Below are 21,180 nucleotides of genomic sequence, written 5' to 3' on the forward strand. Positions count from 1 at the left end.
TGATGAGCTCAGTTGTGTTCTAGCCTGTGTTGACCAGAAGCCCTGTGCTTCAGCCTTGCAACTTCCCGCATGCATAAATCTGTCCTTATAAAGGCTGTTGACTTTTAACCACTTGTGGAAGAGCGCTCAGAGGAGTGAAAGTACTAACCTGTCTCCCTTTCATTACTCCTTTGCTGTTGCTGTCCCTGTCTTGTGCATTGAATACATTGCAGTTGCAGCTGAATGCATTCAGTAACTTCAGTGTCTTTGCAGATTGTGAGCAGACTAGTTCAGATTCGCGACTATATTGCTAAGGCCAGCTCCATGCGGGATGATCTTGTAGAGAAAAATGAGAGATCGGCCAATGTTGAGCGTTTATCGCACCTTATAGATGACCTTAAAGAGCAGGAGAAATCCTATCTGAAATTTTTGCAAAAGATGCTTGTAAGTTTGAGAACATAATATGTTTGTTTCTGCACTGTAAGCTTTTTTTAGGAGTTGACCGTTTATGTTTTGATGGTGCTACTGAGGGTGTTGATTTTGGTATGTAGTACCTTCCATAATTCATTTTTGCTGCCCCCTTATATAGCTTTTGATTTGTGCCAATGAAATATTTCAGGCTAGAGAAAATGAGGAGGATGATGTTCGGACTATAGATTCAGCTGTGGGATCTGGTTCTGTAGGTGAGAGCACATCGCTAAACATTGATGTGCAGTCTGAGGCTTCAGATACCACGGTAAGCTGCCTTTTAGCAATTAAGGTAGAAATTAGGGCTTTATTTTGGTTTTTTCATGGGTCTTATGATAGTGTCATAATCTGCAGTTCAATTTGAAAATAGTAAATCCCTAAGCACTCCATTAAAGAGGTGTCCATGCATGTGTGGGTTTATTTTTTTAATATGAGAAAAAAGTAATGATTCTGTCACAACAGCAATCTGAAGAATCTTTTAAATCTTTATTCTTTCTTCAAAGTACAATGAAGAGTTGAATGTGTACTTTGGCAGAGAACTCACTCATTTGTTGTAGGAAGAAATACCTTTCTATACAATTTTTCATCTCTAGGTTTGTTTCTGTTAGTGGGGAAAGTTTTTGGGTATTGGGTGAGGGGGGAGTTAGAAATGTATCATTAGTGGGCCATTGTCCAAGCATCTTTCTAGTGACAAGATAGAAGTATTGACCTAACACAGAAGTTTCTCTCATTTTTTGGGAAGATGGGCACCTCCTCAGAAAATGTGTTCTGAATTTAGTGCTGAGATAAACAGTCCAATCTTCCTTTCTATTTATAAAAGTTTTTTTTTTAACGTGGTAAACATATCTTGTAGTAGATACAAAGGCATTTTAATAACTTAGGTTTTGTGTCTTCGATTCTATTACACTGAGGAAAAGTACCAGAGGGGAGGTACTCTTTTTGGCCAGTTAGCACACTGAATGTCCTATGGATAGGGAGAATTTACTTGCTTGGGAATAAAACAGTTAAAACATTAAGAAGCTTTTGTAATTATTTTTAGCTTTATAAGAACCCTTTCTGTGTCTGTAAGGAAATTTAATGATAGACATGGAAGATGCACTTTTAACTTTAAAAAATTAAATTTTTTATGCAAAAAGATAATGCAGAAAAACATATGTTTTTTAAGAAGTGTCTGTATAAACTTGCAGTTGTCTCAATATTTGCAAAATTTGCACTGAGTTTTTTGTTTGGCTCTTAATTTTGCATCTAAGCTCTCTTTACATGCAGCTTGAATGTTTTACATGCAGAGTGCATACTTCTGGTCATATAATGTTGATTGCTGTATGGAGCTTTATTGTTGTGCAAATTCTAAGAATGACTAAAATTGTCTTCACTTTTTAGTAGATGTTATTAGATAGTAGTTTTCATTATTTGACAAAATAAAGTGGGTAGGTTTGTAACTTAAAAATATATGCTAAGTTGGAGTGCATTTTCAAATTCTAACATACTAAACTATTCAATATAGGAGGTATCTTTTAGTTTGAGTTGTCGGCCCCGCATTGAGGACAAACTAGGGAATTCAACTGCACGAGAACAGGTTACAGACATTGATGTTACACCAAGCCCCAAAGGGAAAGGACAGAGAGCTGCTCTGAATGGCAGGGAAATCTGGCCTTGTGGGATTAATAGCCAGGATCATGGATTGCTTTCAAAGGTACACTTCAAAATGTTACTTTAGCCTCAAATAGGATTTATACAGGCTAGTCTTATTAATTGCTTCAAATGTACTTGTTACTTACCGTGAATGTTCCCACTGGATTGCTTATCTGTATCCAGCTGTCTTTTCATTGATTAGTCTTCTTGGCCTCAAATATTTTTTCTTTGAATAGAAATGTTTCACAATTTTTTCTTCGGAATTGTTAGCATTGAAAGTTAGAATTGATGTAACTCTGTACAGCAGGTTTTGTGATTTTATGTAGATCATCCTTCTAAGTTTTGTTGTTCCCTTCTTGGGAAAACGTTGTAAATGTGACTTTCAGACACTTGTCATGGTTACACTAATGGTCTGCCAATGCACATTTAAACTAATACCAAATACCGAAGACAAATTAGAAATTAATAGCCTTAACTTGTTCCACAAGTGTTTTTCTGTAGCTGTTGATACCAATATTTAGTTGGAAGGAGGAAAACTTTCAAGATGTCTTGAAAACTTTCTAAAGCATCTTTTTTTACCCATGATGAGCTTGTTTATGTTGTTGTCCTTCCTGTGATTTAATTTTTAAAAAGTCTTCAATATTTTTTCCCCAAAAATAAAAGACTTAAATGTTTTGTCAAGCTTACTAGTCTAAATGTAGAACTAAGTTTGAAAAATTTGTTAAAAGCAGTTTTCATGAACTCAAGCAGATCTGGTACTTTAGATAAAGCCTGGATTATTTCATAGGTGAGTGAGGCTGAGACATACACCCTTGTTCCCTTTCTTCCCCTTGTTCCTTCCTGTGCCGATTTCAGTGTGTGATCTATTTGGACTCTACTCTGCTGTTTATATGGAAGGTGAGGGTTAAACAACAATCTTCAGTGTTTGTTGCACTCCATCTTTTACTGACACCTTGAGTTTAGAATTCTGGATGTTTTCAGCTTTCTCTGCTGGAAAGTTGAGCATTCCTTAGTACCCAGAACTAGTTCATAAGATGCCTGCTTCTAATCTGACATGTGATGCGGAATATTTGGACTGAATTTTCTACTTTAGAAACTTAATACTGTATGGATAGAAGATTATGCTTTCAATTTAGTAGTGTTCTTTGTAGATGCTTGTTATTTTCCATTATTTCATGTGCAAAGTGCCATAAGGCAACTTCAGACAGGATCAGGATATTAATGTCTCATTATTAAAATACTTAATTTGAGTAAAAGTTTTGATGCAAATCTCCAGGTCCTAATTAGCATTGGATGAGGAAAATGTCTGAGTTTTAATATATTTTAACTGCTCAGCATGCTTTCATTCTTTCAGAACTATTTCAAAATATTGTTTGAAAACAATGTAGACAGGGTTCTATGCCTGTTTTTGTTATGAAATTGATTTACCCAAATCTGATGTATTCTAGTATCAATGCCATAAGTACAGCACACAGAATTAAAGACATTATAGGTTAGAAATGAGATAGTGCCCAAAACATGATTCTGAAAATTGTAGAGATTTTAGGCCAGTAAATCAATTGATACCTTGTGTTTTATATAGCTCCATGATGCAATGCCTTACCTTGCTTACGTTCAACAGTCTTAAGGTTAATAGCCTCTGTTATGATTTAAAAGACAGAGGCAGGCTTTGGTTAGTCTTTGGGTCACATTAGGGCAGCTGACTGGCTTTGTAAAGAAAAAGAAAACTTAAACCCTCTGGAGCTATAAGCACCTTTTGGTGATACAGGTTTCTTCCTGTTGGATGTCTGAGGATTTTTTTTTTTAATAAAGAACTGTCAGAAAGGTGGAGCTGTTTCATTTTTACTTTTTTCCATTAACCAGGCTGTTAATTTATATACAAGTTGTTCTTGCTTTGGTGCTTCTTTTACTGGTTCTCAGCAGATAAATGGTTGTAGCTATGGTAATGTTGCTCCATCTCTTGCAGGCCAGAGATCCTCAGCAGGAAGCTAAAGAAGAGTTGGAGAACTTGAAGAAACAGCATGATTTATTGAAAAGGATGCTACAACAGCAGGAAGAATTAAAGGCTCTTCAAGGAAGACAGGCAGCTCTTCTTGCTTTGCAGCATAAAGCAGAACAAGCCATTGCTGTCCTGGATGATTCTGGTATGTGGAATGATGGTGTCTCTTATAGCATGTTAACATGCTGACTGAATGATTAAAGCTAGAATTGTGAAATACACATTAAAAAGGCTTTTTTATCTCAAAGCCTCTGTTTCTGAAGAGTTGACAATGTAACATTATAAAATGACGTGTTATTTAAAAACCCGGCACTGATTATTGTGGTTTACCTGTAAAATCCTAAAAGCATTAGTTTTTCTCCTAAGAATTTGTCTACTCAATTATAAGATTCAAATTCAACTTATGGCAAAATAAATGTTTTTGAAATTTGAAAACAGTGAAACTTTACTATGTGTGTAATGAAGTCATAATCTCTGGGGAAAATAAATAATATTTGTGTTTGACTTTATGACCTGTTGGTTTGTATTTGGGGGGAAAGTAGAAAGAATCATTTGGGTCTTTCAACTGCCACTTGCATATTTAGTATTGTTTGAATATGAACTTTGAGGCAAAGGCAAAAAAAAAATTTTTTTTAAATTTATTTTTCTCATGAAGCTTCTTGAAGAACCTTCCAAGAAGCTTCCAAGACACCATTTGTAGATGTAAATATTACAACTTATACCAATATGAAAGCTTGGTGTACTGTTAATTTATTATTTTGAGAGAGTGAAATTACCTGCACTGTTGATTGTTTAGCTATATTAAATAATTGCCGTTTTATTTCTAATAAGTTTCTGTCAGCCTTGGACAAATGAGTTGTTTTCATTTTGCTCTGACCTTTTTAGCAAAACACAGAGCAAGGCTAAAGTCGTTTTGTATGGTCCCTTACAAAGCAGCTCTGAGTTGTCTTGTTAGTATTTTTGTAGCATAAGTCATCTTTCAAGAGTAAAGCTGGTGGAAAGGACACAAAATTAAAAATACATGCTGTATTTTTAGAGGGTCAGTATGTTGATGTCGTTAAACCACACATTTTTATTTAACTAGCCTTTATTTTATTTCTGTAGAAAAATATTTATATTTTCCCCTTTTTCTGTATGCCCAGTTGTAACAGAAACTACAGGTAGTGTTTCAGGAGTGAGTCTTACATCAGAACTGAATGAAGAATTGAATGACTTAATTCAACGCTTTCACAACCAACTCCATGATTCTCAGGTTAGTCCTGAGATTGTACTGTATAGATTTTGCCATTATCAATTTTTATTCTGTTTAACAGTCCAGTTCAATGTTTGTCTTGCTCATCTGTGTGTATTTGCTAGTGAAGTTATCAGAGCTCCCCCCAAACTTGAAAACTCAGCAAACTTGAAAATTCCTAATGGTTATTAGCTGGCAGATCTATGCTTTGTGTCTCATGGGTTTCTATTAAAGTCTAGAGAAGTAGTTTCTTTATTGCAATTTAATTATTAACTCACTATATTATTGGGATGGCATTAGAATGTTCTCAGTATATTTCCCTTTATAATATTCTTTATTTTGGTGTTGATTCTGGTGTTGCATATAGAAGGTCCACGAGAAAGCTTTTTGTTTCTTACAGTTTATTGACCTTTTTTTTGTTGTACTCTGAATAAAATGGAATTACTCTTTTTAGACACAGTCTGTGCCTGACAATAGAAGGCAAGCAGAAAGCCTTTCACTTACCAGAGAGATTTCACAAAGCAGAAACTCTTCAATGTCTGAACACCAGTCAGATGAGAAGGCACAGCTTTTTAATAAGATGCGAATGTTGCAGGGTAAAAAGCAAAAGATGGACAAACTACTAGGAGAACTTCATACACTTCGTGACCAACATCTAAACAACTCTTCCTGTAAGTCATTTTAGGCAGAACTATATTTTTTTCATGAATACCATGTTTTAAATGTGCGTGTTTTGTAACGTGTTTGAGATTGCAATTGGTCAACTAAATGGTGGTGATATAAACTGTGCTAGGGCACTATTAATATAAATGGTTTTTAATGCTGTATAAGTTTCTGTCTTAACAAAAAACTGTACAAGTAATGATGGTAGTGTCTTAGCACTCAATGATGATGACTGTTAGCGCTTTCATTTATAACACTGAAGTTGACTGATGTGAGGATGTGATGTTTGTGTGTGACACATCTGGCTTGTGAAAAAAAGAGCCACATGAACATGAGCTTTGTATTTTTATCCCAATATGTTTGCATTTGTGTACTCAGCACTTCATGTGTTAGTAGCTTTATGGCAATATGGCTGTGCTTCCTCTCTGTCAAAAGGCTTTCATGTGCTCTCGTGGCAGGGGCTTCAATCACAGGCCATTCTAGAGGGCCTTACCTGTCTGACTGGATTAGAGCTTTGGCTTTTTCTTTTAATGACTTTCTGCTCTGCTTGTTCACGCAGACCTGTCCACTTGCTGCTCTCGCTCTCTGTTTCTAACAATGCATTTGTACTGGTGGCATTTGTCCTGTGGCTGAAAACCTCTGAGGGGTGATCACAGCATGTTCTGGTTAGCATTGAGAAATGAGGCCTTGAAGCGCGCGCTTGGAGAAGGACGTGCTCATATAATAGTTATGTTACTGTAGCCCAATTTTTCTGTATGTATTTAGTGCATATAAGATGAACATATTTGGATATGATTTCATGTAGCCAGAAGAAGCAAACATCCAGTTTGTTGTACAGCAAATGGACAAAAGAACTTAGCAGAGGTGAAAAATTTGCTAGGATTTTTCCTTTGATCAAATTTCTAAAATGTTAACTTTTTATAAAAAAGCAATGTAGCCCTAAGTAAACCCTTGAAAAATCTCTATAGGCAGATTCACAGCATGAAAGTTTCTACTTCTGACATTTGATAAAGCTAAAAGGGAATAACTGAAATCTTGTTTACACCTTATTACTCACTGCCTATTGACATTGCATGCAGTGAAACTTAGGAAAAAAACTTTTGTTTTGCTAAGGAAAGAAGTTATTAACAGCTGTTTTGTTTATTGATAATATTTTCTGTTGTTATTTTAATATAATTCAGTTAAGCAGATTCCTTATTACGAATTGTTCACGTAAGCTTTATTTCTTTTCTGTAGTTTTTCCTGCTTCAGGTTCTCCTCAAAGGAGTGTTGATCAAAGAAGTACAACTTCAGCTGCTTCTGGTCCTGTAGGCATAGTAACTGTTGTCAATGGTGAACCAAATAGTCTGGCATCTGCTCCCTATCCTCCTGATTCCCTGGTTTCTCAAAATGAGAGTGAAGAGGACGAAAATCTAAATCCAACAGAAAAGCTTCAGTAAAAGTTCTTTCATTTTTTTCAGTGTTGCTTTAGTAATTTGGAGTATTACTTTTTTAATAAGTTTTGTGTAAGTTTTAATAAGTTTTGAGTAACTCTTTCCATTTTTTCCATTTTTTGATCTACCTAATTTAGTATTACAGATTACTTAACAATCTAATACAGTTAACTGAATTCAGAGCTTCAAGTGTAGAGTTCTTGAAAACTGACAGTAACTTCTAAGAACTTTAGAGTATATGTATTAAGTTTACATTGATTAGCATAATACAGCAAAACAGATTAAATACTCTTTTTTTTCCTCCTCAGGAAGCTAAATGAGGTTCGTAAGAGACTGAATGAGCTACGTGAGTTAGTTCACTACTATGAGCAGACATCTGATATGATGACAGATGCTGTGAATGAAAACACTAAGGAGGAGGAAGAAACAGAAGAATCAGAAAGTGATTCTGAACATGAGCATCCACAGCCTGTTACAAATATTAGGTTGTTGTACTTTTTGTTATCCAAAGTCTTTGTAGCTGAGTTGTTGCTTCAGGAAACCTGCAATGCTTTATTTGAGTCAACAGAAGTAACTTAAATCTGTGCTTTTTACGGTAACAAAAGTACAGATTTTTTTAACTTGAGGTAACTGTTACACAGATGTTTAATAATTATCTAATCCTTGGTGTCTTATTTATTTAGATTAGCATGAATATTTAGAAAATCACTATAAGACTTCAAAAGTCTGAAATTCCTTTGGGTTTAAGTACTGAATTATGTGTATGGAATTTCACTATAAGATGACAGTCTTAGACTAGAGAATTGGAAGAAAAAACCCTTCAGTTTACAGCTATAGTCTGGCTCCTGTGTGCATTGAGGATCTTCACCTGGTAGAAATGAACAGTCACTCAGCTATGCATCATATAAAGCTTTTATAATGTAGACATACACCTGTAAGACCTAATGTATTGTTGCAGATATAGCAGGGGATAATTTAAAGCTGCTTTGATTGTTTTTAAAAAAAGTAATCTGTTGGAGAGATGAATATGGAAAACCTCCCAGTGTCTAGATGGATTTTATATGGGGTTGGAGTTTGTTTGTTCATTTGGGGGTTTTGTTGGGTTTTTTTAGGAGGAGTGGTCAGAACACCTATTTATAAAAAAGGTAGAAAAAGACTGAAGGAAAATTGTATCCATACCAGTTTTTAAAAGGTTAACATGAGTAATTGATTTCACCCTAGAAACCCTCCAGGAATCAGTAGTTGGAGTGAAATAAATAGCAACTCAAATGTACAGTGTGGAACTAATAACAGAGATGGAAGACATCTTAATACAGACTGTGAAATAAACAACAGATCTGCTGCTAATATAAGGACTCTAAAAATGTCTTCTGCTTTAGGTATGTTCTAAAATCTTGCAATAATTTTACTTCTTAGTGCAAATAACTCTGATAGCTGCACAGCATTTGGGAGATCCTTGTTTAATGAGCAGAGTATTCAAGAGCCTTATCATTAAGCTAATATTTTTCTAATATCCAGTAATTACAGTGGACTTCAGAAGTTCAGTAATGTGTCTTTGGTATTGTTGTGTTTCCTCCTCTCCCTATTCCAGACTGTCATAATAGGGAGAATGCCAAACACCTCGATCTACCCCAAGGTGAAGATGATGAAGTGGAAGAAGATCGAGTTAGTGAAGATTCCATGTCTAGTCACAGAAGCAGCCTGGGTGATGTGGCTGGAGATGCCGAGTTTGAGCAGAAGATCAATAGACTTATAGCTGCAAAACAGAAGCTTAGACAGTTACAAAACCTTGCTGCTATGGTGCAGGTATGGTATAAATATAAACTTGTGCACAAAAATTTAGCATTCATTGTTTCGTGTTATCTGTACCTTCTGATAGGGAAAAATTGCTTAATGGAACATTTAAAATGCTTATTTGTAGTCTAGGGAAGAAGAGATACAGTTGGATTTTTCTGATTTCAAAGGTGCCGCTTCTGAGGTTCAATTCAGGGATTTTCTTGGAGGATGCCAGCCTAAGAAACAGTGGTCTTTAACTTTAGCACTGGATTACGAAATACAAACCAAGAAGTAGATCAATATTATTTTTTTAAATATTAGACATTTTTAAGATTATACAGAGCATTCAACACATTTAGGTTTTTGAGCCCTAGATTTTATGACATTGTTCAATCAATGAGGAACATTTTTCATTAAAATCTTTGGATGTTGCAATATATTTGACTTGCAGTATTTTGGTTTGGAGGCAGTGGTTTTATTTATTTTAAGAATTTTGAGGGCCAGCTATAAGTTGGGAGTGTTTTTAATTTAGAATATCTCATGCTTATCTAGTGATGTTAGCAGCACAATGTCATGGATCTAATGTCCCTTCAGAACGCACACATTTGATCACCATCTGCTGTAATGTCTGCATACTGAATACATAGAGGTGTATCAGAAATGAAAAGGCTTAAAATCAAGCTCAGTTGGAACCTGTGTTTGACAATAGCAACAGTATAAACACAATATTGTTATTTTAGTATCATACTCCTGTATTATTTCTCAGCATCTAGATCAGTGTTGTTTTTTATCATCACTATAGAGATGCTAACTGTGCAGTGGTATGAATCAGAATTAGAGATGATTCAGCAGCTTCCTTGATAAGTAGCCTAATTAATGGCATATCTTCAATCATATTTGCAAGGCTTGTTCTGTGTATGTAATCTCAAAGATACAGTAGGCCTGTGAGCTGTGCCATTCTTGGTCACCAGTGGTCTCTCCTGTTCAGCAGTGTCTTTATGGAGAATGATTACGTTGGAAAACCAAAGCAGCAGTGGGTACAGCTTTCATATTTTCAGTTTGAGAACTGAAAATACAGAAATTATGAAAAAAATAAAAGCAGAATAGAAAACCAGTAAGACTTTCTCCAAAGTATTTCAGATTTAGTTTTCAAGGGTAGTTATTGTTAATAATAATATTTAAGTTCATTGATTGCGGTAAATAGACAATGTTGTTCACCTCAGTCTCCTTCTGTTCCTCCTTATTCTTTCTTCATATGCTTGTATGTTTCTGTCCACTGAATCACAGGCAAGAGTTTCATGCTTCAAGAATGAGACAAATTATTTACATTTAGAGTGGAAGTTTCAGTAGTTCAGGTTGAGTTAAATAACTTTAAATTCTCTCATTAACTCAATGTATCTTCAAGTCATGATGCCATGGTGATAATGACTTCTCAGTTCTTGGTTTGTGCTGAAGATAAAGCTCTTCAGACTGATTAGTTTTGAAAAAATCAAACCAGACAAACTTGACAAACTAGATACGTTACATTTTTTTTTGTATCAACTTGAAAATAGTCTAACTGCCTTTCTGACATCCTTTTAGTGTGATGATCCAGAACCTCAAGGAGCAATTGCAAATGCATCTAATATTGGTGACTTGTTGGGTGAGGGGGAAGAGGCAAAGCAGCAGCCAAACAATGTCCGAGCAAGTTCCAACAAGTTAAAAAAAGATGTGCGACTGAACGAGAAAGCACGGTAAGCCTTTGTCAGAGGATGGGAGAGCTGTGCTTTAGGCAACTTCTTGCCGAGTAACACGTGGGTAACTTATTTACACAGAGAGAAGTTCTATGAAGCTAAACTTCAGCAGCAGCAACGGGAGCTTAAGCAGCTACAAGAAGAAAGAAGAAAACTGTTTGAAATCCAGGAAAAAATTCAAGTGTTACAGAAAGCTTGTCCTGACCTTCAAGTAGGTAGAATGTATTTCTTTGCTGTCTTAAGGTGTTGAGCAGAGAAACAAAAAATACCTTGCTCACCCTTTTTTCTCTGTGAAAATTGGAAAAAAACTTAAATTGGTAATGCTTGTATACTGTAAGCAGATGTTCTAGATTTCTGCTTATGTCATTCTCTTTTTAATGGTTCTTGTTCAATGGTTAATTTCACTGTGGTTTATCTTCAAAAGCCTTGACAGTGTCTTCAAAGATACAGAACCTTCTGTCTTATTTTTAGCCTGAAATTTGTCTGTCCATACTGGTCAGTCACTGCTTCTTTACTTCTCTTAGTAGTCATTTGCTGGTATTTTGGAGCGATGCTGTGTCTTGAATGCATGATCAACAATTCATTGCATTTTAACTTAACTCTACAGGCTTTATTGTTTTTCATGCTCTTAACTTCTTTCTGTGAAGTGAGCAGTAAATTATCAATACTGTGCATCTTGAACATTATATAATAATACATCAGTTTTGTTGATTGCTTGGTAACTTTTGAAATAAATGTTAAACCTTGATTCAAAAATCCTTTTCCTGGGATACTGACTTTCTAGCCTCATAAAGCCTTAACTGTGTTGGGTTTTAACTGCAGCTAAGTTTTAGAAAGCTCTTATATTCTTATATATTTTGCCATTTTACTTTCTCTTTCAGTTGTCAGGTGGCCTGGGTAACTGCCCAGCAAATAGACAGTCTTCACAAGCAACATCAACTCCAGCCATGACTGAGTGTAACACAGCTGGCAAGCCTTTATTTGAATGTGATGAATCATTACCAGTAGGCAATGAGGTATTCCATACTTGATATGCAGTGACTTTGAAATGGTTTAGAAATAAGTTACAGGTTGCTTGGACATATTTTAAGTAGGTGGCCTGGGGAGTGGAGTAGTAGCTATTTGAACAAAGCATGTATAACTCCCTTATTTTGTTTCTGGAAAGAAGGAAATACTGACTTGAACTGGCAAGACATTCTCCCCCAAATATAGCAATTGTTACTAAATATTTATGTGATAGTTGAATTAATTTTTTAATTTTTACCATGAAAATTTGATATTACATACTGTAGACAGGTCATCTTTCGAGAAAATGATGAAAGTATTTGTTGAAACCAGATTTATCTTTGTGTCTTTCTTCACCTTGCCCCCTGAAATTGTCTTTGATATTGATCTGGATATTACTTATTCTTTCCTGAAATTATGCTAGCGTTATATTCTAATTCTTCCATTTTACTGCAAGCAGTTATGGTCTGAGATGAGAAGACATGAGATTTTAAGAGAAGAATTGCGACAGAGAAGAAAGCAACTTGAAGCTTTAATGGCTGAAGATCAGAGAAGGAGAGAGCTTGCAGAAACAATATCTACTGTTGCTGCATCTGTTAAAAGTGAAGGGTCAGAAGCTCGGTGTACTCCACAGCAGAGCAGGACTGAGAAGTAAGAGCACAATTTATTCTGTATTCAGTGGGTGCTTCCATTGTTCAGTAGGATGTCAGTGTTGGGGGCAGTTTCCTGTGTTCATCTGACCACTGAATGTGATGATTTAACAGAGCAGGAAATTAATTTCTTGGCTTTTGAAGTGACTTATTTAGCAACTTGCCAGTTTTATGGGTTTTCCCAGCATGTTAAGTCTCTTCTGTGCTACTAGTGGGGATAAGAAACACCTAAGAAGAAAAAATTGCATGGAAAATGCCAAATGATCAGAGTAGGTTTTTTTCATCTTTACCCATTTTGTAGCATAGTAAAGTAATACATTTCCAATACAGGCAGTAATTTAATTTATCTGTCCCAGTATTAGAAGCAGAATGCAATTTGCATTGGTGAGAATCACAGAATCAACTGGGTTGGAAAAGACCTTGAAGATTGAGTCCAACCTGTGGCCTGAAACTATCTTGCTGATGAGACCCTGACACTGAGTGCCACATCCAGTCTTTCCTTAAATGCCACCAGGGACTCCACCATGTCCCTGGACAGCCCATTCCAATGCCCAGTCAATTACTGATGTCCAGCCTAAACCCCCCCGACTCAGCTTAAGATTGTCCTCATGTCCTGTCACTGATTGCCTTGGAGACGAGGCTGACTCCCCATCTGGCTACACTTTCCTTTCAGGCAGTTGTAGAGAGCAATATGGTCCCCCCTAAAACTCCTCCAGGCTTAACCCCAGCTCCCTCAGCCACTCTCATAGCACTTGTGTTCCAGTCTCTCCACCAGCCTTGTTGCCCTTCTCTGGATATGGTCCAGCATCTCAAAGTCCTTCCTAAATTGCAGGACTCAGAACTGGACACAGCACTCAAGGTGTGGCTTAACCTGTGCCGATTGCAGGGGAAGAATGGCCTCACTGGCCTCGCTGGCTGCGCTATTCCTGATAGAGGCAAGGTTGCCAATGGCCTTCTTGGCCATGTGGGCACACTACTGGCTCATCTGCAGAACAGTTCAGTTCTTTCTGGTGCAACTTGATTAATTGCAGATAGACTTGAAATTGTCGACAGATTGTTTTAATAATTTGTCATAAAATTGAAAAAAAAATACTCGTTTCCAAACACCCATTTTCTCCCTGACCCTGCAATGTTCCCTAGGACAATGGCTACCTGGGGAGGTTCTACCCAGTGTGCCCTAGAGGAAGAAAATGGAGATGAAGACGGTTATCTCTCTGATGGAGCTGGTCAGGCAGAAGAAGAGGAAGAAGATGCATCAAGTTTGAATGACAGTTTTTCTGTTTATCCCAATAACAACATACCAGAAAATGCCTATTTTGGTAAAGGAAACAAAGATAGGTTAGTAACCTTATTTGTGGATCTGATGCTTGTCTGAGTATTTGGAAGATGGTGGAAGAAGTATTGCATTAACTACAGGGCATCCTCACAGCAAAGGGAAATTCTTTCTTATTAGTGGCAGTTTCTTCTCTGAGTCTTTGCAGCTGCAATGTTATATTGCATATATTGCATATAACTGACTTGGTGATTTCTTTTGTTTTCAGTCTTACTAAAAATCTGCCATTGAGCTCTCCAGTTGTGTGGTAGTGGCTTCTGATGCTCCCATTTTTTTTTAATCAGCTTAAAAGATAATTGCATGTGTGAAAATTTTGCTATGATCAGTCTCTTCAAAAATAGTAATTCAGAGAATTAAACTAACTCTAAATTTTTTCCTTCTAAATTGCTGGCTTCTGTAGTTGTGGAAACTATATTAATTATTGTGAATAATTTTAACTCTTGTTTACCTGATTGACTTCCTTCATAACATTTGTGTGATTAAGTGAAAATACCATGTTAAAAAGAATGTATATATCTGCACGTATTATTTCTTCTGGTTTGGATACCAAAATGATTTTAGTAGACAGTGGGCTCATCAGAGGCTGGACTTGTCAATGTATTATGTTGGTGGCTTCTGTTTTCATTGAGTACATGTTAGCAGTAATGGAAAATACTAAAAACAAGACACAGGCACATTGATAGCCATTCCTTTTTTGACAGTCGTAGTCAGGTGGGGAGCTCCTGTTTTTTGTTTAGGATAATTTTGGATTGACAAAATGGCATGTGTAATTAGCTGGCCTGTGCCATGTGAGTTTTTGATGCACAACTTCAACATAATGTGAATATGGAAGTATCATTAGTTGTTTGAATTATCTGATTTTGTCCTCATTTTTAAAATTTTCCCACCCCAGGTGGAAAAACTGCCGTCCCCTTTCAGCAGATGGAAATTACCGTCCCGTGTCTAAGGCCAGGCAACAGCAAAACATAAATATGCGGCGTCAGGAAAATTTTCGGTGGATGTCTGAGCTCTCCTATGTGGAAGAAAAGGAGCGATGGCAAGAGCAGATCAATCAGTTGAAGAAACAGCATGAATTTAGTGTCAGCATTTGTCAAACTTTGATGCAGGATCAGCAGGTAGATATGAAGAGCTGTTATTTTGCTGTTCTTATTTGCCTTTTATTCTCTTTCTAACTCCTTCTAGCACTAACTTCTGTTTTTTGTGATTGGTCACTGTTACATATTTTCTTTCCACAGACCCTCTCTTGCCTTCTGCAGACTTTGCTCACAGGCCCCTACAGCATGATGCCCAATAATGTTGCATCTTCACAAATACATCTTATTATGCATCAATTAAACCAGTGTTACACTCAACTGACTTGGCAGCAGAATAATGTCCAAAGGTTTGTTGACTGTATTAGTGTTTAACTGTGGAATTTGAAATGCTTCAGTAACAGGAACATGGTTATGTGAATAAAAGATTACAGATAGTGGTTAAATATGAGACTCTTGAACTTCTAAGTTGATAATGAGCTTTTGAAATTGTGTGTAGCATTTCTGGTTGTCATCTTTTTCCCCCATGACCTCTTTAGTACCTTTAAAAGTACTTTCCTAGTAATCTTCATTGAAGAGAACCAAAAGTTGGCAAAAATCTGTTGCAGTAGTTATTTTCTAATATGCTTTTGTGTCTGTAGTCTTCACTAGACTACCTGGCAAGATTCTGGATTTTAATGGTAATATACAGCAAAAAAGCTTTTTGTCCTTTCTTAGTGTTTTCAGTTACAGTTTGTGCTTCTTACATTGCATTCAGATGATGGAATGTAAGATTCCATGATCCAGATTATCTTTTTTGAAAAAAGATGTAATAGTCATTTTAATTCATTGCATGAAAGTTGAAGCTCTTCATCTCTGTTTTGTATTTGGTAAGTGATATATATGTGCTGTCCTCTTACACAGTTTTTAAAATCAGTTTTAACCTCAGTTCTGTAAATACTTTGTATATTTGATTGTTTCTGTTGAAGTTTTGAGCTTGCTCATTTCTTTAGTATGTTGTCAGGTTTTTTTGTTCTTACAAGGAGGTTTAAACTGTACATGCATGACCACTAGTACAGAGCAGTTGATTTTAAACCAACTCAGGATTAAATGTAAGTAATTTTTGTCTTGAGGTTTTTTAATAAGCTAAATAGAGTACTTCTTTACATACATTACATGGTGTAGGTGAGATAATATGAAGCTCAAATTACTTGAGTATAAATTTACAGTTTTCCCATAATATTCTTCTTTTTCCCCAAGTTGTTATTTTTTCTTATTTTCAAGGTTGAAACAAATGTTAAGTGATCTTATGCAACAGCAAGAACAACAGTGTCAAGAGAAACCATCAAGAAAGGAGAGAGGCAGTAGTGCACCACCGCCTCCATCTCCTGTTTTCTGTCCATTCAGCTACCCTCCTCAACCTGTGAACTTCTTTAGTGTTCCAGGATTTACTAATTTTTCCTCCTTTGCTCCAGGTAAGTATTACTGTAGGTATGAGAAGTAGCATGAATTTCAAAAATGGACATTTTCTCGTTTAATTGAAATTGTAATGTGAACTTAATGAAACTCAGTCACTTTTCCTTTATATTGAAATGGTCTTAAGCAGAAGTTTACTGTTTATTGCTGAATAATTAAATATTTTTACTTCAGTATGAAGAGCAAGACTCTCTCAGTATGAAGTTAATTATACTTGAAAAGACTCACTCCATGTAAGGTTTCAAATCCAACATACAAAAAGCAGTGTTTGAAGCTTTTTACATACCTTCAGCAATCATTTCACAGTTGAAATCAAGTTCTGAGTGAACCATGTAATTGGAAGGTGGCAGTTGGTAATTATTTCTGTTTTTCTTAGAACTTCAAGCACTCATGTTTGTTATAAGTGCTTGTAAATGGAGCATGTTAACTCATTTTTGTTCCCATCAGAATTACACAGTAACTTGATTTGGATACAGTATTCCTAATCTCTTTCTCTAATCTACTTTTGCTGTTGGATTTGGAGGAAAGGAGTGTAGGTATTTTACTGTATAACTCAAAAGTAAACAAAACTGTCGTATATTATTTCAGTCTTATTAGGAAACCAGGAAATAGGCATTGACCTAGATTAGAACTTTCAAGTTGCAGAGTCTGTTTTCTGTTTGAGAACATTTTTAAAATTACATGGAACCTACCAAAAAAAAAATCAGTTACAGTCACTTTGCCACTTCCATAAAGATTCTGATGTTAAAATTGAAGTTGTATGAATCTATGACTTCTTTGGCTCTATAAGTATCCAAACCATTGGAATTTTCTTGTCCATTTGATGGAGGTTGAAGATTGATAAGGTCTTCAGGCAGACAGAATTCTGCCTTTTTTTGGAACTGTTGTTATTTTTACTTTCACTTTTAGGAGCTTTCTCCTGGAGTTTCTTGATGGACCTTGATCTCAAATAATAGGATTGTAGTATCCAGTAGTGTTCAAAACCTGCACTAAAGATAAATTCTGCTTGTTTACCGTGCTTTCACAATGAAAACAATTCTTGCTTACTTCCCCAGTGTATATTTGCTCATAATTCCATGCTGCCACATAGTATGTCTCAAATTTGAATTTTACTGCACAAGTAAATGAGGTAGTATCTTTTGACTCTCTTGTTTACTTTGTAGGTATTAACTGTAATCCGGTGTTTCCATCTGGTTTTGGAGATTTTGCACATAATGTTTCTCCACGGAGCAGTGAGCAGCAGGAGCAGCAGCATCCTCTAGATCAAAATACTTCTGGGAAAACTGAGTATATGGCATTCCCCAAACCCTTTGAAAGCAGTTCCTCTAATGGAGCAGAAAAACAAAGGTATTGAATGTCAAAGTGCAGCTCTCCCTTAATAATTTCTCCTCCCTTTTCTGGGGCTTAGGGGAATTCATCATTCATTAAGGGAATTTATTGTCATAGAATTACTATATGAGCTTGACTTTTGTAACTTCTAGTTTAATTTTTTTCATTTTTTCCAGTAGTGTTCTGCTTTTCTGTATATTAATTAATGTATCATTTCATGAAAATTTTAAAATCAAATGCAATCTTGGAGTGGTTTTCCAACACTTTCTGTAGGTGGAGTAAGATTTTGTTTCTGTGGGATTGTTTTGAAACTGAGTTGTTTGAATAACTAGAGGATGTACTTTCAGCGAATGCTAATTTTTTTTGTGCTACTGTAGATTGTACTGAATGTTGCTTTAAGAAATGTTTTGACCTGTGGTACTATTTGAGCACAGCAGTAGCTGCATTAATATATTTGTATTGCAACCAGTGATAGATAAATGGGAAGTTCCATTCTCCATTTGGAAGGGTTCTGTGGAGTTATTTATTTTTCAATAGTCGTTTGATGTCTAAGTAACAAGGGCAGATAATTTGCATTACAGTTAAACTGCTTGCCTGGTAATACATGATGTTTCTGTCTGAGAGATCAGGTTATGGTATATTGAAATTGATCTGTGGGTCTTTCTTTTCTGACAGAAGGAATCATAGACAACCTGAAGAGGAAATGGAGAAAATATCAGCTTGGCTTGATGATAGCCAAGAAATGAAGAAAGATGATCAGTCTCAGCTGAATGCTGGTTTTGGAGTTTCAGTACAAAATACTGCTTCTGGTCATAAAAATCAGTGTGATATGAGCCGGAGAAGAGAGTTTGATGAAGAGTCTTTGGAGAGTTTCAGTAGCATGCCTGATCCAATAGACCCAACTACTGTGACAAAGACATTTAGATCTAGAAAAGCATCAGCACAAGCAAGCCTGGCATCAAAAGATAAAACGCCCAAATCAAAGAATAAGAGGAAGAGTTCTTCTCAGCTAAAAGGCAGAATTAAAAATGCTGGTAGGTTGTAAAGTAATCTTGGATACTGTGGCAAACTTGGCTTGGATTATAATCATTACATTCATGAGAATTTACTCTCAGTAAATAGTATAATAATGGCAATAAGTTATTGGAATCACTTAATTTTTTATAATACAACTGCATCCGGTTTTTTAGGATTTCAGTCAATAGAAAATACATAACCAGTTGAGAGGATCATGGATGCAGATACGTGCAGATTTAAAATAACAAGGAGAATCTTCTTCATTTTCTTCTTGTTCAAACTGGATTATTTGCTGAAAAAAAAAGCTTCGTTAAAATTGTGAGAAGAGAGGGACAGTACTAGTTAGTATAGAAGTACTGTTGGAGTTGCTGAGGATTTAGTACTGCTGTATGGCTTCAGTATACAGAGGAAGATTTTAGTGTAGGAAACATCATTAGTATTTTGCATCTTTAAGAGTGCCCTTGAACAAATTTTCTGAAGTAATAAAACATTTTGTAAGCTGTTTCTTTATTTCTTCCCTTTCATTTCCTCCCATTAGGTTATGAAAGTGCAAGTGCTTCTAGTGTGTGTGAGCCCTGCAAGAACAATAAAAGCAGACACTCTGATGATGTGGTTCATGCAAAAGTGTTCAGCAAAAGGAATCAGGAGCAATTGGAAAAAATAATTAAATACAGTAGATCTACAGAAATGTCTTCAGGTACTCTTTTCTAAATGTTTAATTATTTTGTTAACTTATGTGAGTAAGGGACCTTAGTTGCTAGTGTGTTATTTAAATGCAGTGTGTTTTGGCAGGAAGACAGGACTATATATTTAGTGTGTGAATTTTGCATTTTAATTTCTAAGGATGCTGTAAATGTGTAAAAAGTTTGATATTAATTGCTTTTGGGCATTTTCTGTATATTAAATACTTGATTAAAGTAATTTAGAAACTTTTTACCGTACAAAAAGCAAAAATGTAGCCAATCTCACCTATTGTTGGTGATTTTATGGAAAGTAACTGTTAAACTGATAAAACTTTGCTTAATGTTTAAACTACATCCTATACTGCATACATGTCTTCTTCCTATTTGTGCTTAAATGAGCCCCATCAAATACCATTCAAATTCAGTCTTTTAACATCACATAAACCCTTACATTTTTGCCATCTGCACTGCTTTTCTTGTATCTAGATCATAAAAATTCTCGCTCCTGTGCCTTTTTTGGTTCTGCCATTATTTCTGTTTTGTTTAAGAGATGCAGAAATTTTAGTCATTGTAGCACAATATAAAGCTTTGCCAGTGTAGCTGTGTCCACACTAAGAGCTGTTTATTAGTGTACGTAATAAACTTCACTGCTCAAGTTCTCATTCTCACAATAAGCAGCTCTGATGTGGTTTGGATGACTAAGCAGTCTTCCTCCTGCTGTTTTGTATAGACCCTGTCTTTATTTCTGGTGCACATTTTTGTGTTTATCACTGTCTATCCCCACTTTCCTACAGCGCATGCTAGGAGAATTCTGCAGCAGTCTAACAGAAATGCATGCATTGAAGCGCCAGGTAATGCATTCACTGCTTAGCTTCAACAATATGCTATTACTTTTTTTTTTTTTTCTTCTCTTACCTTTGGTCCTGTAACTCACTGTTTAGCAGATGTTCAAGGTTAGTGCTATTGCAGCACCTTCCCTATAACCAAGACAAGAGAAGTAACCTTGCATGAAGTGCTTTGAATTACAGTTGTGGAGAACGTGGTTACCATGTTCTTGATTAATAACAGTTACAAATAGAAAATATGGAGGTAGATACTGCATCAAAAAATTTATTTCAGTAGGCATTTTTAGTATGTTTAAAAGCTGCTATTACATATTAGTAATGGGAGAGGGATGCAATTTGTGGTAACTTTTCAAAGGTTGAAAAAGCTTGCCTGTGCTTAAAAAATTGGTCAACTATTTGCAAATAATCAAATTGCACAGTAATGTTTGCTGTATTGCTAATAACTTCATTAACTTGAATACTAACAACTACACATCTGTTAAACTGAGTTTTCCAAATTTAGCTATGTTTCCATTCAGCACTTCCCAAATAATGCATGTAATAATTTGATTGTTGTGATGCAAGGATAATCCTTAATTTTCAAATGAATGGGAGATTTGTTAGGCAGCACATTGTCTTATATGTAATAGGGTTTAAGGGTAGGAGGTTTTTTGTGGACTTGGGAGTGATACAAAACATGTATAAGAGTGTAGCATTTATGTTGGCAAAGAGTGGCTTTCTTAATGCTGCTTGTGTTGCAGAAGTGTGGACTGCCTGTACTATATAAACCTGAGACTGTTCACTATCTTTCTTGAAACTCCATTTTCAGTGTTTAATACTTATTCTGAAAGCATCATTGTGCTGTGTGCAGTATTCTCTTTTATAAACAATACTTTCAAAAGGTATTGTTCAGAAATGTAAAGAAAATTATTTTTACAA

General features: G+C 35.7%; 1 protein-coding gene across 14 annotated transcripts in view; it reads left to right on the forward strand.

Annotated features, from left to right (window-relative positions):
- The window catches only part of PCM1 (pericentriolar material 1), a 41,458-nt gene that overhangs the window by 6,607 nt on the left and 13,671 nt on the right, over positions 1–21,180 (forward strand). For 6 of the 14 annotated variants that reach the window (XM_064710472.1, XM_064710473.1, XM_064710471.1 and 3 more), the window contains exons 5-24: positions 253–423; positions 4,046–4,223; positions 5,221–5,330; positions 5,764–5,980; positions 7,209–7,407; positions 7,714–7,890; positions 8,627–8,784; positions 8,997–9,211; positions 10,763–10,914; positions 10,996–11,125; positions 11,796–11,930; positions 12,377–12,570; positions 13,710–13,907; positions 14,795–15,017; positions 15,138–15,283; positions 16,197–16,387; positions 17,552–17,735; positions 18,393–18,751; positions 19,273–19,431; positions 20,212–20,268. In XM_064710472.1, the coding sequence (XP_064566542.1) occupies positions 253–423; positions 4,046–4,223; positions 5,221–5,330; positions 5,764–5,980; positions 7,209–7,407; positions 7,714–7,890; positions 8,627–8,784; positions 8,997–9,211; positions 10,763–10,914; positions 10,996–11,125; positions 11,796–11,930; positions 12,377–12,570; positions 13,710–13,907; positions 14,795–15,017; positions 15,138–15,283; positions 16,197–16,387; positions 17,552–17,735; positions 18,393–18,751; positions 19,273–19,431; positions 20,212–20,268 (3,553 nt within the window). The remainder of the gene's footprint in view (positions 1–252; positions 424–4,045; positions 4,224–5,220; positions 5,331–5,763; positions 5,981–7,208; positions 7,408–7,713; positions 7,891–8,626; positions 8,785–8,996; positions 9,212–10,762; positions 10,915–10,995; positions 11,126–11,795; positions 11,931–12,376; positions 12,571–13,709; positions 13,908–14,794; positions 15,018–15,137; positions 15,284–16,196; positions 16,388–17,551; positions 17,736–18,392; positions 18,752–19,272; positions 19,432–20,211; positions 20,269–21,180) is intronic. The other 8 variants (XM_064710477.1, XM_064710476.1, XM_064710478.1 and 5 more) reach the window with 8 other exon arrangements.

Source organism: Zonotrichia leucophrys, chromosome 4 (genome assembly GCF_028769735.1).
Source record: "Zonotrichia leucophrys gambelii isolate GWCS_2022_RI chromosome 4, RI_Zleu_2.0, whole genome shotgun sequence".
NCBI classification, from domain to species: Eukaryota; Metazoa; Chordata; class Aves; order Passeriformes; family Passerellidae; genus Zonotrichia; species Zonotrichia leucophrys.